This window comes from Schistocerca nitens, chromosome 9 (assembly GCF_023898315.1).
Source record: "Schistocerca nitens isolate TAMUIC-IGC-003100 chromosome 9, iqSchNite1.1, whole genome shotgun sequence".
Lineage (NCBI taxonomy): Eukaryota > Metazoa > Arthropoda > Insecta > Orthoptera > Acrididae > Schistocerca > Schistocerca nitens.
Window position 1 is genome coordinate 136919886 of NC_064622.1, and position 22753 is coordinate 136942638.

The window sequence follows — 22753 nt, forward strand, 5'->3', positions numbered from 1 at the left end:
ACACTTTCCTTACCGTGTCGTACGTCTGCAACGTCATCAAGTGGCAGGCAGTCTCGCGGTGGGCAGTGGTCGTGGTGTTTTGGTTCATCCGTGTAGTTCTGAGGCCTAGAGCCGCATTAGAGGCTCCCAATACAAGGAACGTGAATATCTATCCAATGACCGCGACGCCTCAGCGGAAGTAAATCCACATCAACGTCGCAGTGCACGTGAGGACGTGACACTCGACCACAACGTCAGAATTCACCAAAGGAAGAACCATTGACTAGATGCATATGCAGAAAGCCAGTCTTTCCTGAAACAGCAGCTCGCTGCCTTGCGAAGAGGTTGAGCAATGCCTTGTGGTTAGAGTACCGCTCTACGAAGGCTATGGTTTGGTAATTTTGGTACAGTAAGTAAATGAAGTAGTAAATGGTACTATTACCGATAACACTGGTAGCATTTATAGGGAAAGAAAAATAACAATGTGTTAGAGGGAAACTCGGAGCCATCGACATCTCTTTGTTGTATTGCTTGTTTTGCATATAATTAGAACCGCACATCGTTCATTGTTAGCCCATTCGTATTATATTTTCTTAACTGTGCTGTGTCTACTATCGCCAGAACGAATACTCTTGAAGAAAATTGGTTCTGGTGTCGTGACGGTGAAATTAATCACTTGGTATCCGGACACATCTATCCATCAATCGGCAACAGCATTTGAGCATTCAATCTCATTTATGACAACAGTGTGAACACGTTGATATTTAGCATTGAACAACGTGGTACCCTTAGCATGGTGGTTAGAAGGCTCTTAGCCAGCGTCCGCAGCTGGTGGTTTTGCGATCGCGTTCTCGCTTCCCGAGCACGGGGTCCCGGGTTCGCTTCCTGGCGGGGTCAGGGATTTTCACCTGCCTCGAAATGACGGGGCGTTTGTGTTCTACTCAACATTTCATCATCATTCATGTAAGTGGCGCGATTGGACTGAGCAAAGGTTGGGAATTTGTACGGGCGCTGATAACCGTGCAGTTGAGCGCCCAACAAACCAAAAATTATCATCATCATCTTAGCCAGGACAAAATAAATGAAAAGCTCTCCACCAGTACTGGGGCGCTGCCACCAATAACAAGGCTCTTGAACATAAACCGATCTACTGACGACTATCAGAAATTGTTGAAAGAGTACCTGATGAAACTGATGATATTGCGGCAGAGAGACTATATTACTCATTAGGTGAGGTGGCAGACACTTTAGACTTCGACGTCTCATTAGTTATTCCAGAAGTGGCGCCGGCCGCTGTGGCCGAGCGGTTCTAGGCGCTTCAGCCCGCAACCGCGCTGCTGCTACAGGCGCTGGTTCGAATCCTGCCTCAGGCATGGATGTGTGTGATGTCCTTAGGTTAGTTAGCTTTAAGTAGTTCTAATTCTAGGGGACTGATGACCTCAGATGTTAAGTCCCATAGTGCTTAGAGCCATTTGAAGCAGAAGCGGTCCTCGAAAGTTTTCCTGAACTATGTAAAGGTCGGTGAGCCACACGTTTGATAGATTCTGGGCAGCATCTACTCTTCTGGAGGTTATCTAATAGGCAGTTAGCCACTCGATCATGATATACAAATGGTTTCACAGCACTCACAAGTGGCTTCTGTCTTCTTTCGATGGTCCTTGTGCTATAAAATTCCCAAACGATGATGCATGCTGAAGAATATTGGTCGCTTACTAATATTTCACATGTTTCGTGGCCGTTCACATATCCTCACTCAGTTTCTAGACCAATGTTTCCCAGCCGTTCTTAGACCATTACCTCTGAGTGCAATCAGACTTAAGCTAGTACTTCCGCCCTCCCACTCTCCCCTCTGCCATCTGTTGCCCTCCTTCCTCCACATTATCACGAACTTAAGCATCTAACTAGAACAATTTTATTTTTAAAATGATGAAAGATGAATGATATTTAGGTTGTGTGTGTGTGTGTGTGTGTGTGTGTGTTAGAATGAATGATGTAAGAATTCATGGTACATCAAAAGTGCTAACCACAACTCCTCCTCAGAAAAGAAAGTTAACTATCCACAGTGAGGGTACACACTTGTTACAAAACATGCTAATCCTGAATCACTCCTCTACATTGTGACACTTCCTTGACCTGCACACTAGAACGTCATTTAAAATGCAACAAGTTCAGATGTGTGCACTCCACTCACTTGATTGCTTCACTCCTTACTGGCAGAAATTGGAAGCTCTCAGGCTGTTCATGATTTGTGTCTGACCACAACCACTAACAGAAATAATAATAATAATAATAATAATACTGTGTATGGCACTACCGTAGCCCAAAATTGTTAAGGCTTTCGTGGCCACTTGTTGACAAACTGCCTATTGGCTTCTGTCTCGGGTTCTTCGGCCGACGTTCATCTAATGATTTTTCTGACGTTTCGCCAGCACGAGTGGCTGGCACTGTCAAAGCTTCACCACCGGCAATGGAGGGTGAAGCTTTGACAATGCCAGCCACTCGTGCTGGCGAAACGTCAGAAAAATCATTAGATGAACGTCGGCCGAAGAACCCGAGACAGAAGCCAATAGGCAGTTTGACTACCGTAGCCCTTACATAGTTACTGCTGTGTTGTGCTATCCATTTAATTCATTTATCTGTTTCGAAGCGAGTAATGAAATAATTTATGGATTACTGCAGGTACCGTCAGCTATGAGTCAAAGGCGATTCCAGCACAATTTGTTGGTGCGAGGTGCTTACATTCAGGGGAAAACCTATTGTTCTCTTTTGATTGACAGTTCCTCAACCTATAGTTCTGCTAAGTGGATTATGACGGCCCCCCCCCCCCCCCCCAGGTATAATGTGTCCTTTTGATTGACAGAGCTTATTGTTCGATTAAATGGTTTTTCCAAGAAACCCCCACCTATACTCTTGCCCACCCTCTTCCCCCATCCCTCTGGGAACTCACCTCCCTGATACAAGCATGCATTTGATGTCCATCTATACTCTTGCCCACCCTCTTCCCCCATCCCTCTGGGAACTCACCTCCCTGATACAAGCATGCATTTGATGTCAATTTGATTGACTGATTAATCAAATCGATCAATTAATTTTCCCCTCCCCCTCTGCGAAATCTCCAGTCCTTCCCTTCACCACCCCCACCTGGAAATTGGCGGGAGAAAGAGTTGATTGCCCATTTGGCGGGAAATCGATTGCAGTGGATGGAATATTGTTTAAAGAATTTAGACAATGTTTGGAATATCGTTTATTTAAATAATTTATTTGATACAAGGTGGATTTGGCGCATAGTTTATTTATTTAGTTAAGAGAATTTGTCAGGAAATTGACTGCAGTGTATGGAATAATGTTTATTTAAACAATTTGTCAGGGAGTCGATTGCAGTATGGAATATTTAAACAACTGTGGCGCTATTTTATTCTGATCGCTCATGGAAAAGCTGAGCAGGGTTAGTTTATCCTGGAGTCAGGGATGTTAAGGTTCTTATTTTTTACTTTCCCTACCTTTCGAAGCACACTGCTGTTTAAGCACAAATGGGAAAACCAGAATAATTACATATCTAAAAGTGCATGACATATTTCGAAACCCAACGCCACTTTCTGCAGATAGACGAATTACTAGAATCGCAGCAGAAAACTATTTTGTACAGATTGAGAAACATATTGCACCGAAAGTTAAACCCTGTAAAAGGGGTCTACAGATCAAGAATGGAATTAAGTGCCACCGTTTGGGGTCTCCCGTGCGTGTGTCTATCGTCAGGGCACCAGCACGAAGGACAAAACCCCATCCACAATGTCCTGACTACAGATCACATTACTAAATTCCACCGACCGCATACTGGCCTCCTCTGATCTCGCGGACCCCAAACAAAGCATTCTGTTGATCGGGAAATTCCAGACTTGCTTCCTGTCTCTGTCTGTCTCAAGAGGCCACTCGCTGTTTCTGTGTGAACAAACATCCCGAAACGAGCAGACAGGGGTTTACATCTATTCTCAGAATACAGTGTTCCTATTGGCTAATGTTGGAAACAAAGGGAGAGCTGACGCCATTTCTATATCAAAGTAGAGTGAAATAAGCCATTTGCACTACCATATCAGGTTAATTGTTCAACAATTTACAGGAGTCTTATAGATTGCTTAGAACACTTACCTGCGCCTTAGGATGCTGCTTCTTAATAAAACATTTCTTCGACGTTTGAGTGTCACACATAAACATTATTCAAAGCAAGTAATGAAATTTGGACCACAAATAGATCGCAGTGCTAAATATATCCGACGTCTTGTAAGCACCAACGTTTTATAGCACAAATACCATCCTCCACCACAACGTTCCACAAAACATATCTCGTGACAAAAAATCTTACCGATCACACAAACTAACAATCGCGAGACGCCTGCCTGTATCGAATGCATGCGTCCACACAATATAACTATTGGAAACAATAAATTGATCAATCGGGAATTTGACTCCGCGACTCAGTTTTTAAAAGCTTCTGTATGCTACATTCGGAAGGAAGGGGAGGAGGAAGGTCCTACTATGTGATACAATAGAGACAACAGCAAATACCACTCAAGACAGAGTCCACTGCGATGTACTGAGAAGCACTGAACATGACACAGTTAAACGATGATACAGTCTGTAGCCGTAGTTGTCATGGCTAGATGTCGGAGATTGCTGAAACACTCTAACATCCCGTGCGCTCATGTCCCGAGGTCCATTGCAGTTCGTTAATCATCTCATACGCCACCAGCGTCAACACTCAGACGTCAACAAAAACTGCCGCTGCGATTGTAGAAGTCGTGAGTGCATGTGTATGCCAGAGTACACCATCCCCGGCCATGGCGGGCATCCGTGTATGATTGGAGTGGTAGGAACTCCAATGTTATCAATACGTCCAGTGCAAACATCTCCTCTCATGCAACACACGCATGTCTGCTTCTGTGGCGTTCACCCAGCACACTGGTCACTTCGGGAGGTCGGCGCACTCTTTGTACACCTCACACCTCACACCTCACAAGCTAAGCTAATCCGTTACTTCCGGTTGCCGTCTCCTAGTGACCCCCTCTGCAGCCAGTCACAGTGCATTGCAAAACAAGCAGCTGCAGCTTGTATGTATGTAGTAGTTCTAATCAATTCCGCTCCATCAGACCCCGCAGTTTAAAAAATCCACTTTACCCAATCCAAGGCAGCAAAGTTGTTGATCATACAGCTCGAATTTCTCACGTGAAATGTAGATTTCCCCCTTTTATAAAAGTCATTTTCGACGACAGAAAAAATCGAGGCATACACGCTTTATCACATCGCTGAAGTATCAGTACTTGTGAAAATTATGTAACAGTATGGTATAGGCTACATTTCCTCTACATATTTTCTCATCAGTTAGGAACAAAAAATTTCTTATCTGTCACGTCACGCATCACAGGACTAGAATATTAAACTCATTTTTGGCTCATTACGTAGTGCTAAAACTACCACTGTCTCTGGACGTATCCTCACTTTCGGTCTCTCTCTTAAGGTAATCAAATGTCTTGTAACATAGAAAGTCTCTAAGGTAACAGCACAGAGGAGCTGTAAATGTAAGGTCTATTCTACGTATCACTTTATAAATTCGGTAATAGATCTGATTTTACTACGATGGTCGTCTCTTCCTGTGTAGCTGAGAGATTCAAATATCGTTAAAACATATTGCTGTGACGAAAAAAAAAAAAAGACAAGTCAAGAATCATATCCTTGGTGCCCTAGCTATCGCCTCCCCCCGCCAGGCGAAATGTCACTGATATTAAATTGATAGGCTAATTAATGGAATTGATCGTGATGTGTCACTTTCATGGCAAATAATTTTTCTTTTTCAGTCGTATGAGATTCACCAGGTAGTTCAAATGGGAATCCCCGGAGGGATGACGTTCTTTTCGAGGAACTGACATTTAAAGATGGCCACAGAAGGATTCTATCGTCAGCAACATACATTTCACATAAGGACCACGCTATTCAAAACATGATCACAACGACTATGTTACCATCACCTTGCTTAAAAAGCAGTCTTGGTTCTACAGGCACACACAAGAGTCACTAATAGCGTTACACTTTCTCGTAGAAATGCTGTCTGCGATTTGTAATCAAGTCTCTGCATTTAACCACATACTAGCTTCAGATCCTATGGAAAAGTCTTTTAATCATTACAGCCACTGGTGAATCATATTCGTGCCACACTCGTATCTCGAAACGTGTCACCTCTTTAGAACCTGTCTGCTACTGCTAAACTCCAATGTCGCTTTAGACAGTCCATCTGCAACTGTTCTTCAGTCTCTGTCCCGCCCTCCCTGCAGCTTCCTCCATGTGATCATCCCAATTTAAGTCGGAACTGAACACAAGACGGATAGTGCTATATCTACCACCTTCTGTACTCTGTGGAGAAACAGGTTGAGCTGAGTTAATGCGACAGGACCGTCTCTTTTGACCACTGGTGTAAATGGGGACATTTTTTCATAGCTCTGCCAACTCTGAGCGATGTGTAAGGCCGGTGCCAAAATGAAGCTCTCTCCTGCAACACGAGGTAGTACAAAAGACACTAGGAACAGAAAGAAGAAAAAGGATTTTGCTACTGCATTCTGTGTATCACCAAACTACTTGCAGGTACTACAGTCCGAAGGAGATCTGTGTATCTCAGAGTGCCATCACACCTGTCACCCAAACATTCTCTCTACCATCGTTATTTTGTACTATCCAACAGAGAAAAACTATGAACAATAAAAGCTCCACTAACTTCATCTGATAGAGAACTTGATAAGATTTTACCACTTCTGTCTTTGCCAATATATCAAAAACAAATAATGTCTGTGTGCTGCCAATGAGCATATCTGGTGATCCTATTAAATATACAGGTATAGATTCATTGGAGCAGGTGGCTACTGATCACAGTCGCTTACACAGACCAGAGTAAAATTCCATCACCTGTACTGCAGGTGGACTAGATCATACAGACTATCAGTCGCAAAAGACAGTCCTGTTTTGTTGGCTCATTTATTGTTCTTTTGCTGTAACACGTCCAACCGGTGTATTACTACACCTTTGTACACCGCCATACATTTTGTTTTTTCCACCATAACTTCGAGGTCTGTGTCAGGTTCTAAACTGACATTAACATGTTTCGATCCATTGGCTCTGACTGAAAGCTGGACATCACATGGTGTAAATCATGTTGCTGCTGCTCCCACAAAACACAGACAGAATGATTTTAAATAAAAAACAGTAATAACGTACGGAAGCTACCAAGCAAGGTGGCACAGTGGTTAGCACAATGGACCCGCATTTCGGAGGACGACGGTTCAATCCCGCGTCCGGCAATCCTGATTTAGGTTTTCCGTGATTTCCCTAAATCGCTCCAGGCAAATGCCGGGATGGTTCCTTTGAAAGGGCATGGCCGACTTCCTTCCCCATCCTTCCCAAATCTGATGAGACCGATAGCCTCGCTGTTTGATCTCCTTCCCCAAACAACTCAAGCCGTAAGGATACTGGAAGAGATTTGTGGCATTGTGGAGTGTTTCCAAACACCTTTTCAAAGGTGAATGAGAGCCTCTACATTTAAACTCATCTTTCACAGAGAAGGGTAGCAGATGGCTTGGTGTAACAGTTCGATTGATCCCTCATATTTTAATCATGCACGCGATCACTGTTTCGGTGCTGGCCATCCCCGGGAGTTGTTGCCTCTCCACCAAGATTCTTTCTCCACCTTAAACAAGTGATGTCAGTCAGTCATTACTGTTAATCTACAGTGTACTAGTGTACGGATGTGGTGGAAAAGACACCGTCAATGTACTGTAATAAGCACCACAGTTGATAGTGCAATCAGTTTTACCAAGCGATGACACGGCAGCATGCTTCCCAATTCCTGTATCATCGATAAACTGCCCCTCCACTACTTTGCGAGTACCATATACTACATTGCGAATGTAGATAGATGATTGTGCAGTACATCCATTCATTGTTGATGCTCGAACATGTACACCGAAGTATACCAGTCAGTGATCTACATATTATAGCACTTTGATCATTGGGCGTAATTTAAGATGGGCACTCGTAAGTGCCCATCTTACCCTATTTGGGTGGGAGTCACAGAGGACTCTTGCATACTTAAGATAAAGTTACGGATTGAAAGGTCTCCTAGCATTGTCTTTTACCAACGATTAATGCAACGCTGTAGCCAATTTAATTTGCAGCTGACCAGAAGCAGACCGTTACATTCCATGTCTCGTGAAGGAACACAGTGAGTTCAGTCCATAACTGCCCTTCAGCGAAAATTGTTTCGCACCAACCTTACTCATGGCACCGATCAAAGTGCACATGATCTCTCCAGATGCGTACATGTCGAGGTGGTTGCCAGTGTATAGTAGACATGACAGTGTTGTGGCGATGTAGCAGACGGTTATGAGGAAGAAACGTGTGGTTTATGCATGATGGAACTACAGACGGACGTAATTTGAAGCATATAACGTAAATCACCTGTGCTATCAATTCAGATGTATTCTTCTAGTGTCTGTGGTCAGTGCCACGAACGTACTGGCGACAGAAAAATGATATTCGAACATAATCAAATGCATTCCCAAGGCTACGCGGTTCTGCGTTTAAAACACGATATAACTAGAGCGGTGCGGCTTCCAACCTATTATTAACTTGGAATGCAACGCTGTTAATATTCCAATGTAAGAAATATATCCTCAGGGCATGACATACACTCTTCATGCAACTTTATGTACTGTAAACTATGGTGACAAACTGTAAAGTAATAAAAACTACTACCTTGCACATCAAAGAAAACATCAATTCTATGTGACACAAACACTGCATAGGGTTCCAGAGGTGTATGGCACCTGCTGTTAATGAAGTTTGTGCCCGATTACCGTTTGGAAATAATATTATGCTCACAACACCCCTATAAAACGATCGTCGATAGCCGAAAATGCATATGAAGAAACAGTGATCTTACAACGACGATCAGTAGCCAGAGGAGATGTAACAATTTTACCGCAGTTTACCACCGATGCTGGTAACTTTCCTCTTGCACACAGAAGTCATGGTCCTATGTTAGGCTGTTTTGCTCATGTATCCTCTCTCCACTATTAAGGTGTGTATATGTAGCATTAGTCTACTCCACTCCTCTAATTTTGTGCATTCTCAGTCAGTTTCTGTAATTTTACTAGGTTTTCGCGATTTTACAGATTTCATGCTATATCTGTCAGTTTTTACGTATCCGTCATTATTTTTCGTGGTTGCACCAGGTTTTCGTCTACTTTTACCCATCTTCCGTATGTTTTCCACAGTTTTTCATATGTATAAGGTCATGTTGCTGACATACCCATGTGCTGTTTGATTTTCTACAGGAATATCTGCGCTTCTTACACACCAACCTACTAAAAAATCCTAAGACTTGCCCTCTCCCCGAGGATCCACTTGGCCGGCCGGAGTGGCCGTGCGGTCCTAGGCGCTACAGTCTGGAGCCGAGGGACCGCTACGGTCGCAGGTTCGAATCCTGCCTCGGGCATGGATGTGTGTGATGTCCTTAGGTCAGTTAGGTTTAATTCGTTCTAAGTTCTAGGCGACTGATCACCTCAGAAGTTAAGTCGCATAGTGCTCAGAGCCATTTGAACCATTTGAGGATCCACTTGCATGCATGTACGATAGAATGAACATGAAAAGTATAGTAACAGTCGTTTCGTACTTATATGAAAGTCTCGATTTACGTCCAAGACGTGGCAGAGAAATGGGATACTTCACATACATCTTAGTTTGTCTAGAGGAGGGTGCCGAAACAGGTTTTCCATCGATAGACATATTTCATCACACTTGAGATAGATAGTGCTCCAAGTAATTTGCTAAAAAATTTTGTGTATGTATATTATAGCAGCGTTCTCTGCTGAAGCAGACACATGAGTTGTATATATACTTTCATGTCTGCTTAACACACTGACTGCGACGAAGCCGCCGGTGAGAGCAGCAGGGCCATAAATCTTGTTAATAAACATACGCCCTGTGTGAATTGTTACATTTTGTTGACAAAACTGCTATTGGAACTGATACTTGCTTCTCGTTTTTGCGTGACATTATTAACGTTTTGTCACCTCAGAATCTTCAACTTCCTCGAGTCGTGGACCTGATGAGTAACATAAATCTCAGATTTCCACAGTGATTAGAAATACAGATTTAAAAAATTTTGTTACTGACATCCATTATGAATATAATTTTTTACAACTCTTGCATGCACCCTATAGTGATTTTCAAGGTACAGTTGTTAATACATACAAATATTTCACTAATGTTCCAAATGCCTGAACTAAGTTTCCAGCTTGTGCCACTGTGTGAAGGTATTTCTCTCTACAGTTCATACGTCTACATGTATTTTGATCTCCAAGACAGTGAAGCAACTGTTCAGCCACTAATGAAAACGGCATTCCCTGATGAAGACACTTTTTTGTTGCTGGAACGTTTGGTCACATTGCTATTAGAATTTTATAACAAAAAAATGTAATTTATGTGGCCAGTGTAAGATAATGCTATAAAAGCAATAGAGATGGATTCCACTTGTACTGCTCATACAGTGTTTTCATTGTCAAGATAAATTTTCGTATTTTTGTGCAAATGTTGTTCCCAATGGCAACATCAAGAAAGATCTGACAAGAAGCGGAAGATAGAGGTGCACTTGAAAAGGGCGTCTACTAAAGTAACTGTGGAATATGAAGTATGATTTGTGGTAACCGACTCCGGCCCGGAAACCCTACAAACACAGTTCCTTCTAAGTTTTAAAGTGTTAGTTATCATTTGGAGCTTGTCTCCCAAAATTAAATCAAACGTGAAGGCTAAGGAAGTACAGTGATGGCAGAATTCTGTTGTTAACGAACTTCACTTTCTAGGCACTTTTGCTTCCATTTCCTGATGATTTTGGCCATACTCTCAAACTGCTTGCAGAACAAAATTAATTCTGTCCAGAAACAACGCGAAATCGCTGTTTGAACATTTATTGTTTTTAATTAGTGTAATTAGCTTCATACATTTACATTGCACTACAAGATTTGCTTAAGCACACATGTATAAAAACCAAAAACAAACACCATCTGAAGAGCTATGATAGCCCAACAGGACACCGACTGCCGTGTCATCTCCAGCTATGAGGCATCACTGGATGTGGATACAGAGGTATGTGTGTTCACCACACCCATCTCACAGACACTGTCAGTTTTTGTGACCATTGTCGCTACTTCTCAATCAAGTAGCTCCTCAATTGGTCTCACAGAACTGGGTACACCCCACTTCCCAACAGCATTCGGCAGACCCATCCAAGTGCTAGACAAGCCTGACAGCATTTAACTTCAGTGATCTGATGGGAACCGGTGTTACCACTGTGGTAAGGCCACTGGTGCATGTATATAAAGCTACAACAAAATGTACTAACATGATAACAATCTATATCTTTAAATGACACGTGATAAAAAGTTTGAGATCATTTTATTGCAACTTTAATACATTACAGTCTATATCAATGTACAGATAATAACCAACATACATATAACAACATTTTCAGTCTTTTTCATCTATAAAACAATTATTTTTCATATAATTTATGAAACTCAGGAACTAAAAGCAGTGTGCAAAATGTAAATGCATAAGAATCATCATTTTAGCCAATATGGCGAAAGGATACACAATTTGAGATTTCTAGTAGCTGTTACATTTTCAAAATACACTTTCAAAAAAGATAACATAATGCATTACTAAATAAATTTTTCACTTAGTTTCATTAAAAACTCATATTTTATGCATGATCGATTTCACACTTTATCCATCCTCTGAAATTATCTGATAGAAAGTAGTCAACAGTCACCTAAAAGAGATTGGGAATTAGAACTTCAGATAGAGGGGGGGGGGGGGGGGCTGTCGCATAATTTAATAACCTATAGTAGTAAATCTTCTATTTCATAAATTGAAAATAATACTTCATAACATAGTGGAGATGAACTTCCCTGATGTGAGTGGACAGATGTAGCGGAAAATCTGATATTTGGATGAATGCAGCTCTGTGTCACTACTAAGATTGATCGTTTAACTTCATCTTCATTTCAAAGAGAAGATTGTCGATTCTGTTCATTGCAATGTCTCTGCTCCTTTCGTCCATCTTTTTTAACTTTGTTGCAATCAGTTGGCCATACAAGTCGCATTCATCTGCCTCACCAACATACCTTTCATACTGTGTGGTATATGCAGCATCGTTTCTCTCTTTGCATTCCTCTGTTTCATATTTTCTTTTCTTCGCTTGTGGTACATAGTCAGAAGTGCTAACTCGTGATGTGTACCAATGATCTGTTTAGAGAAAAACGAAATTTATTGTCAACCTTATCAGTTTTCTTACTTTAGTAGTCTCTTTCGCTCAAAACATAACCCAATTAAAACATCTTACCTCTGTTCTCATTTCCTATAAACACAGTGTTTCCTTCCTCAATGACATCATCTTCACTAACGGTTTCTTGGACACTTTCAACACTTTGCTCAGTTATAAATTCCTGAAACAAGCACAGACCAGTTCATCATAAATTAAATTCACTACCTGTTGCAGGTTCCACACAGTGGACATCACAAAAGCAGTTCAGAATTCTGGAAGTGTGTAAAATAGTCAATCAAAACATCTACCAATGGAAAAGATGTTACTACACTTCGACATCTTCCTACAAATACAGTTGGGAACTTGGACCATATGCACATAGCAGCAGTCAATTTTTCTATGTGACAAAGAGGAAATCCCTTCTTAAACAAATAATTAACAGTGTAGCACTCGCACAGACATGACTGTTCCCAAATGTTTATAAGAATGCTCTTGGAGACTGGTATGTGTTATTCCTATGTATTTTGACTTCTAACCATCCTGAGCACAATCTCTGCATCTAGTTAGGCACATCTCTGGTGTAATATACAGGCAGTACAGCACAAAGCCTATCTTGTACAAAAGCTTTTGATGAAGTTTTGCATTGAACTATCACAATTAGATGTTGGTAATTTTATTTGAAGTTTTTGGATTGGAGGCGTATTGTGTAGATAATTCACCACACCATTATGGTTTGACAACCATTCACCCATATTCAGATGGTCAACTGAAATATATGGCTAGATGTAGGCATCATCGAGTTGATCCTGAAAGCTTGAAATACTTCTTACACCAGAAAAACTTCAATAATCATTATTAATACTTTTAATTCGTTTATATTGGGGAACTGATGCATAATAGTGGCAAACATAACAGCACAATGAATTTGAAGGTGCTTGGGTTTTATGAGGCTTAGTGCAAGACATTACATTATATATATTTTGCATGAAAAAATTCCAAAGTCAGCCTGTGGGGAACTGATAAGGCTGAACAGTTAATGGATTGCAATTGATAAATAGGAAGCTGCTTTAATATAGTCATAAGAAATCAAAATTAATACTGGAAAAATTTTTGGTGTTGTTTTGTTCTCTAAATCGAGAACCCTCAGGTTCCAATTGATCATTATCTCTTCTTTGATTAATTTATATGATGCTTGTATTTTCAAAAAATCTGTGGTTGTTTCTAATTGCAAGAACAGTAATGAAGAGTAGATACTTTTTAATCACATAAATCCAAAATGATGAGACCTCCTGAATGAGGAACATTAAGAATAACGAAATATAGAATACATATTTCACAAAAGAATTAAAATACTTCAGTATCAGATTACTGTACTTAAGATGTACAAAAATCAAATATACTGAACTCAGATTATCCCTAATATTAATAATGTATGTGTTACTTAGTTATTTTAAAAATCCACTGATTTATTTCATTATCACTTTGTCACCCATAAATATTCCACTCGTTGTAATCTGTACTTTATTAGTGGATAAACTTTTACAACTTCTTGTAAGTTACAGAAAATGTGTGTTGCTGAATACGAGATGCCATTCTGAACAACTGTAAATTACTTCAAGTCCATATGTAGAAAGTCTCTATTTTATTCAGCATCAAGATGCATGTTTTGCATCCATCATGACTGACTTATTGTCGGTATACAACGAATAATTTGTTCACAGGCACCTTCAGTAACAAATTTTTATTTTCTAGTGCAGTGTATTACAAATTACGAGATCAAATCATTATCATATTCAACATAATCCATATGATAAATGAGCAGAATAACTAAAACTCATCAGTTATTACAAGCCATTGGATAGTCTTCTGTCGGACTTCTTAATTCACTCCATATGTTATCTATATTACACGCTTTTGAATCCAGACAGTGGTAGCTTAGCTTGAGATGATGTCCCAAAATATGATACAGCACAATATCACATGATAAAAGTCTTTGAAGTATGATATATTTTCTAGTTTTATTCTCTGAATGTCTGACAACATAACAACATTCAGATTTGGGAATTCAGTAGTTCTGTAGTATGCTCTTCCCATACGAATTTATTATTACTCTGTAATCTTAAGAAGCTTGTCTTCATATAAAGAAGAACGAGAAAGAAACAAACATTTACAATTTGCATAGTTTTTAAATTAGTTGATTTCTGTTATTTCACAAATGCTCTTTTCGCCAATGGCACATTTTTATGTTCATTTTTATATGTATGTATTAAGTAATTCGATAGAGGAAGACAGTATTTGAAGTATAAAAAATTTTCTCTTTAAACTTCGATAGCTAGTAGAAGCCACTAAACACTCTTAGACCTGACTGCACCAATGTCGATCAAAAGTTAATCATGGCTAAGTCAACATTTAATCCTGGTCAACGCAAAATTCGACTGCACCCGCCACAGTTAAAATTACACAAGGGAGCTGATCACAATTACAACTGACTGAGGTCAGAGGATCGTTTATCTTCAACTGATCATGGTCAGAATAAAGAAAACCCATACTGCACCAAGCTGGCGATGCGTTTTGATGTTTTAGATGGCACTGAAGTTGAAAAGTTTAATCTTGATCATATAAGTTGTCGCAGAAACTATATTGGTGGACTTGTGAAAAGGGGAAATCATTTTGAAGAATATGGGGACAGGACATTTGAATAAAGATTTTGCTGTTCAGGAGAAACAATGTGGTGATTATTAGACCAAATCAACGAGAGCTTAGAATTTCCTGCTTACCGTAATAACCCCATATCACCAATGAACAGACATCTAATGACATTACGGGCATATGCAAATGGTGCATCTAATATAGTTTTGATACAGTTTGTCATAGTTAAATATCGAACAGCGACATTTGAAGATACGGTCTTTACACAATGTGTAACAAAATGCAGATGTAACTGGTTTGTTGAAACCATACTGTAACTGAAAGCGTCGAGTGCTGGGAAGAGAGAACCAGCAGGTTTGCATCCATCTTCTTTCATTTTTGTTTCACCTTCTTCTTTCTAAAAGATTTTGAGTCTTTCTTCTTTATTTAATAGAAGCATTACACGCAATAGTCGATATTATTTATTATAAGTAATGCATTTGCTACAATTCTTGTTGCAAAGGCCATCCTCAGGAATGTTACGCCAGTGCATAGAAATCTTAACGTAGCTGTGAATCTATGTTAGAAAATAAACAATTTACAGATTAGAAGTTTTTGTTATGACACTTCGTTTAAAATGTATATCCGAATCTCTTAGGTTTAAGAACCACCTCACGTTTTTATCTTGTTAGTAAATATCTTTTTCAGTGATGATGAGGAGCTTCGAAAAAAAGTCTTCCATTCTAAATAAATTACGAAACTAATCTCGATCTAGAAATTATATGACGAAGCACGTTTCTTCAAAGTTGTGGTAGTCAATATCACATACACGAGTATTATTCATGTGCAAAATTGTATTAGTCACTATACTTTAACTATATTCAATTTAAACCCGAAAATGGGATGAAGATTCAACTAATTTAATACCAGAAATGGGATGAAGATTCAACTGAGTGAACGAGTAACTTGCACTAGTATGAACGTCAGATCTTTGTACAGCTTTATCCTCTGTTCCAGCCATCGACAAGTCCAGAATCTTCTGAACACTACACCTACCTTCTTTTGGCAATATAAAATTTTCGCCTCACAGCCGACCAACTCTAAAAGGATATCATTTTCATATTTTGAGAAATGATTCTTTAAACTTCCGAGCATGGAAATCCCATTACATGCAGCACCTGACACCAGATGGCTGGCACAAAGGTCGGCCTCAAATGTTTTACAACATCCTCAAATCATGAGGCCGTATTCCATGTGGAAGGTTTCGTCAATCGGCACAACTGCCATTACTGGGCGGCACAAGAGCCCGGAGTTACGGTGAAGATGCATTCTCATCCAAAAGTGACCGTGGAATAACGGCTACAAATATTGGCGCACATATTCTCCGTGACTCAATAAACAGGGATCGCTACCTTCAAGTGCTTCAGGATTAAGTTTGGCGAAAATGTCGACGAAATTATCTTCATGCAAGACGGTGCACCGCTTCACAATCCAAACTTCGTGTGGAACTGGTTGATTGTGAAGATTCCAGGACATTGGCTACAGAGACATGGACCTCATGAATGGCCTGAAAGATGCCCAGATCGGAAACGCTGTGACCTTTTTTATGGGGCTGAGCAAAAGAGGAGATGTACCAGACGAAAGCTCGCACAGTGAACGAATTGGAAGCACGGATTCGGGAAGTTCTTATCAACATCCAACACAACTTCCTCCAGAAACCTGCATTTCATTCCAGATCGTTTTTCGAGACTGGTCGACCAACAGGTTCCTACATCGAAATTTAATGGACTTTTAACGTATGCAGTCATATTCCCATATGAAGGGCTTATTTCAATAGTGGTACAAGTCCATTTATGCTCATTTTGAGATACAGAGTCCTAAAGTTAAATGAGCGCTGAAAAATCTGCAGTTGAGATACCAGAAATATTCAAGCATATGGCTTCTTGCTAGAGATGAACCTTTCTTTCTGTTTGTTTGGATCATTAATTTCAGAAGTATTATAGGCAGAAAAGTGGAGGTAATGGACTTGTACCACTATTGAAATAAGCCCTTCATATAACAGTGTACATACTGTATTAATTTCAAATAAATAGCTCTGCGAGGATAAAAGTTATATGTCACTTTCAATGCCTAATTACTTCCCGTCCACCCTGTATTAACAGAGACATTAAAAACAAGAAGAATCTGCAATATATGTATATCTGTCTGTTCCACGATTCAGTCCGATAGTCGTTTGAAGATATTCGTATGTAAACCTTGGTGCGGCTCCACATTTCTTCAGCAAAAACATTCTGATGTATTTTTGCGAGCGACACTAAATGTCCTCGACCAGGAAGTATATGGTGGTTTGCAGAGTGTGTGTGTTCTAAAAATTTAGGGAGAGATGTCATGATCACGTGATCAACTTATAAGCACACAGCAACCTAGAGTTCGAGCCGGCATTAACCTTTTCGCTGCTACAAATGTGCTCTCTGCATTCAGTGCTGAGGATGGCCTTTGTTATGACTGTACTGCTCGTGAAATTCTGGTGCCTTTCCTGGAAAACGGCGTCCGGCTAATACGAAATACTTATCATCCGATTTTTCGAAAAATATTGCGTGAAAAATTTTGATTTTTGCACAGCGTACAGTCTGATATCTTCACTCGATAAAGAACTGAATTTCTTTTCATTATCTGTCATACTTACCGCACACCATCAAATTAAGTAAAACATTGCATGTAATTTTAAACTGCATAAACTATTTGTATGGTTAATTTTAGCTCATACATTGCGGTGAATGAAATGTAGAGAAGATATAGAAACTTCATTTAAAATTGAGAGCAGAATGATACCTCATGTTCTCGAGCTATTGGGTTTTACACCCGACAGACTGTCGTGTCTAATATACCCATTCACGTCCTTGTCGTATTGCGAGGCATGTGGTCATAACAATTGTCATATCTTATCAACGATTCAAGATATCAAAACAAGGTTTTTTACAAATGATAACAAGCAACGAGGCACATATGCTGTATAATAAAGACTCGAAACTTTTTTATTTATCAAGATATGGAAGTAACTCATCCGCAGCAATGAGAAGTTGGCGGCGCAGGACGCATACAGACGTCCACAGTGCTGTAGGGAAACCCAAGCGGTGCGTGTACACACGTGTACAGAAGCGAAGAGTGTTTAAAAAAGTATAAAAAAAATCTGTGACGTGCGCAGAATTACCGAGCGTTTCTGTCTTGCGGAACATATGTTTAAGGTAGCTTGCGTACTAATTATATACTGTGTCTATTAATCCAACCTGGTAATGGTCTCAGGTCTCAGGCACACTAGCAAACCTCGTAACCCAATGTTTTCATGCAACACAACACCAAAATCCTAATCATTTCCTGAGACATGGTGTGTAAGCGATAAATAATTGTACATAAGATCGATCGTGATGGGGCTTTGACGCACTTCCAGGTATAATGTTATCAGCTGTTAAAGTTAGAGCAGCGACTAACACAAATTGAAAACAACATAAACCAACTAATCATGTTACGTGATTTTTTTACCCTTACAGTCAATATGTATTCTCATTTTTTGGAGTCATGACCGGAAATGACATCATGATCACATGATCAACTTATAAGCTTCTGTTACTCGCCAGCAGACAAACTGCAGAACTACATATACAGCGTGTCTCTCCTATGAGTCATCTGGTGCATTTTCTCTGGTGTTTCGGCAGATATTTTGAATTTCGTTCTTGTAACGAGTAACTGGAGTCATCCCAAACAAACACTGCTCATTATGTCTTTCATGCGATGCCCAGTGTCGACGGAAAGCGACGGTTTGTTTCCCTTTTCAAACAAAATGATTTTTAAACAGCAATTTTAGGAGCCCATTTTGATCACTTAGCCAGTGATATAAGATGTCTGACAGACGGCAAAGTAAAATTTGGTAACAAGCTGAGAAAGTTTGTCCTTGACAACTCCTCCTATTCTGTACAGGAATTTCTATTAGTGTAATAAGTAAAAGGTGGTGGGTAGGGATTACTAACTCACATCTTTATCTTCTTTCCTTTTCGTAAAAAAATGTAAGTCTTCAAAATGTAGCCGTACGTACATATTATTTTGCGATGTGAATGTAAAATGACTTGTTCCACAACATTACGATCTACCATGCAAAATGATCCATGGAAGACGTAACTAACATACTGATTTTGAAATGTAATTTGCTTAAAAAAACCGTCATCCAGATGAACAATATAGAATTCTGCCAAGATATAGTCTACAATAGAACTATCAGTAACGCTGCTTGGTAGTTTGTGTAATCGATTTCCCCACAAAATAATTAAAACTATAGACATACACAGTATAGTTTTATAACCCACAATCGGCCCTGATTAGCTGGTATGTGTGTACTTCCCATAAGTCAGCCATTCTTACTTTAGTTCTCCAGAAGATGCTAGGTTAGAATCCACGACAGTCTGTCTTTGTATATGTTTAGGACAAACAGTGGAATGCGTTTTAGCATAGGAATGTGATCAGAACAGCTACTAACAGCAAATGCCTTTGCTGGTGATTATTCGTGTCAGTAGAAAGAAAACCTCCGTGTACAGGCCACGATGATAACAAGTCAAGCCGTGTGATTCTCCGGTCATACTTTCTAAATCTGATTGGACTTGCAATATAATTACACTATTTGATGTGCTGCGACGTGGATACCCGACAACCATGGGGTAGGGTGTGAGAGTTGATCCAGCAACTACAAGCAACAAGAATTTCTTTCTTTTTTTGTGTACCGTGTGTTATTCTGGCCAACAAAAATGCATATTCCGCGATATGTATTTATTAATGTACCAAGCCCCATGCCCAAAAGACATATGACATGTCGCTCCCAAGCAAACATAACAGTCCAGCTCTGAGAACTGTATGGAAAAATGTGATAAAGTTACCCTAACATGAAGGGTTGTCATAATGAACTGATGACTTTTATATCACTTTAAGTAGAACTGAGACGTGTATATTAACAAAATAATATGGACAATCTAGACTTGAGCCTTCCAAATGCTTATACAATCTCTGTAGCAGTTAATGACAGAATACATTATTTTATATGAGTACATTAACAACACGAGTTTGTGTAATCGACTTCCACGTCATATAATTAAAACTGTAGACAGTCAGATAATAGTTTGCATTGGATCCCCATCTCTCAAAGACAGTCTAGTCATGTGCAGTAACCGCACTACAAACTGTAGAGTGTGTTATAGACGGAACCTAAAATGTGTTTAAGGAACATTTTTAATAATAATATCACACTTATTGCTAATACATCTATCGCCTACGCCAGTTATCGTCAGAATGTTTTGCTCAAAAGTCAGTACTGACGTGATTGGGCGGCAACTAGGCCGCATATGTACCGATCTTACTTTTAATTGGTAACCTATATAAATTAGTACGTAATGAGTCCCCACCAGACGAGCTATAGCAAATGAGCGAAAAGTTGGCCACTGGCCAATTACTGGTAGTTAAAAGTCGACACGATTCGAAACATTTCGTGTCGCCTATTCTCCGTTTAACGTTGCTGCCATCCTCCACAACACCTAAGTTGTGACACTGTAATTCCTTGACGAAGTGCTGCTGTCTATGTGAGCAGATGATTAACTGATTTATAACAGTAGCTGTACTTATATTTGAATGAGTTACACAATATGAGACACGATCACAAATGTTTACTAAATATTTTGAATGTCATTTTTCTTCTACTAATTGCTTCGGATTACGGCAGCCTTAATTTAATTTCATATTCCTTGCTACAAATACACTATGTGATCAAAAGTATCCGGACACCCGGCTGAAAATGACTTACAAGTTCTTCGCGTCCTCCGCCGGCAATGCTGGAATTCAGTATGGTGTTGCCCCACTCTTAGCCTTGATGACAGCTTCCACTCTCGCAGGCATACTTTCAATCAGGTGTTGGAAGGTTTCTTGAGGAATGGCAGCCCATTCTTCACGGAGTGCTGCACTGAGGAGAGGTATCGATGTCGGTCGGTGAGACCTGGCACGAAATGGGCGTTCCAAAACATCCCAAAGGTGTTCTATAGCATTCAGGTCAGGACTCTGTGCAGGCCAATCCATTACAGGAAGCTATCGTCGTGTAACTACTCCGCCACAGGCCGTACATTATGAACAGGTGCTCGATCGTGTTGAAATATGCAATCGCCATCCCCGAATTTCTCTTCAACAGTGGGAAGCAAGAAGGTGCTTAAAACATCAATGTAGGCCCGTGCTGTGATAGTGCCACGCAAAACAACAAGGAGTGCAAGCCTCCTCCATGAAAAACACGGTTCTAGGCGCTTCAGTCCGGAACCGAGCTGCTGCTACGGTCGCAGGTTCGAATGCTGCCTCGGGCATGGATGTGTATGATGTCCTTAGGTTAGTTGGGTGTAAGTAGTTCTAAGGCTAGGGGACTGATGACGTCAGATGTTAAGTCCCATAGTGTTTAGAGCCATTTTTTTTAAAAAAAGACACGACGACACCATAACACTACCGCCTCCGAATTTTATTGTTGGCACTAGACACGCTGGCAGATGACGTTCACCGGGCATTTGCCATACCCACATCCTGCCATCGGATAGCCACATTGTGTACCGTGATTCGTCACTCCATACAACGTTTTTCCCCTGTTCAATAGTCCAATGTTTACGCTCCTTACACCAAGCGAGGCGTTATTTGGCATTTACCGGCGTGACGTGTGGCTTACGAGCAGTCGCTCGACCAGGAAATCCACGTTTTCTCACATCCCGCCTAACTGTCATAGTTCGTGCATTGGATCGTGATGCAGTTTGGAATTCCTGTGTGATGGTCTGGATAGATGTCTGTCTATTACACATTGCGACCCTCTTCAACTGTCGGCGGTCTCTGTCAGTCAACACACGAGCTCGGCCTGTACGCTTTTGTGCTGTACGCGTCCCTTCACTTTTCCACTTCACATCGGAAACAGTGGACCTAGGGATGTTTAGGAGAGTGGAAATTTCGCGTACAGTCGTATGACACAAGTGACACCCAATCACCTGACCACATTCGAAGTCCGTGAGTTCCGCGGAGCGCCCCATTCTGCTCTCTCGCGATGTTTAATGACTACTGAGGTCGCTGATATGGAGTACCTGGCAGTAGGTGGCGGCACATTGCACCTAATATGAAAACGTATGTTCTTGAGGGTGTCCGGATACTTTTGAACATATAGTGTATGTACCGCCTTAGAAGATGACCGTCTCCATAATGTATTGACAAATCCATGTCACTTCTGTGCGAAAAGTATCATAGTAGCTGATCAGATGAGTCGGGCATGCCTGTGAGTTGTCAGCACTGAAAAACAAACAATAACTCATTCCCCTACTCACATCCTCTAACCTCACATTCACCACTGAACATATCCATGAGGTAAGCGGCCAACTTTACTTGGCTCACAGCCGAAATCACCAACGTCAATTAAAATTAGGAACATCTTAAAGTATTAGTGGCTCTGTATTTATGTTTGTTACTGAGCAGGAAAACTTCAGTCTTAAGAAATTCTTCACGTTAGTTGGCATCTTTGGATTCGGCTGTTAGTTGCTAGGTGGACTTTATTAGAAAAAAAGAATGAGAAGCGCGGGCTTCCGGAATACTTGATTCGGGTCACAGAGTCGCAGTATGGCGACCACTGCCTTACCAGGGTTGCTTTGTTGTCCGCCCGACTTTGAAAAACTCTTTTTAACTCAGGAACGGGTAGCCGTATGAAGTTGAAATATGTGTCGCATATTAAGGTGTATG

At 40.5% G+C, this 22753-nt stretch overlaps 1 protein-coding gene across 1 annotated transcript in view; it reads right to left on the reverse strand.

Moving 5' to 3' along the window:
• Positions 1-11584: 11584 nt before the first annotated feature.
• The window catches only part of LOC126203409 (uncharacterized), a 44741-nt gene continuing 33572 nt past the window's right edge, over positions 11585-22753 (reverse strand). The window contains exons 3-4 of the mRNA XM_049937715.1: positions 12422-12524; positions 11585-12324 (exon numbers count right to left, since the gene is read on the reverse strand). Coding sequence (XP_049793672.1) covers positions 12053-12324; positions 12422-12524 — 375 coding nt within the window. The 3' untranslated portion in view covers positions 11585-12052. The remainder of the gene's footprint in view (positions 12325-12421; positions 12525-22753) is intronic.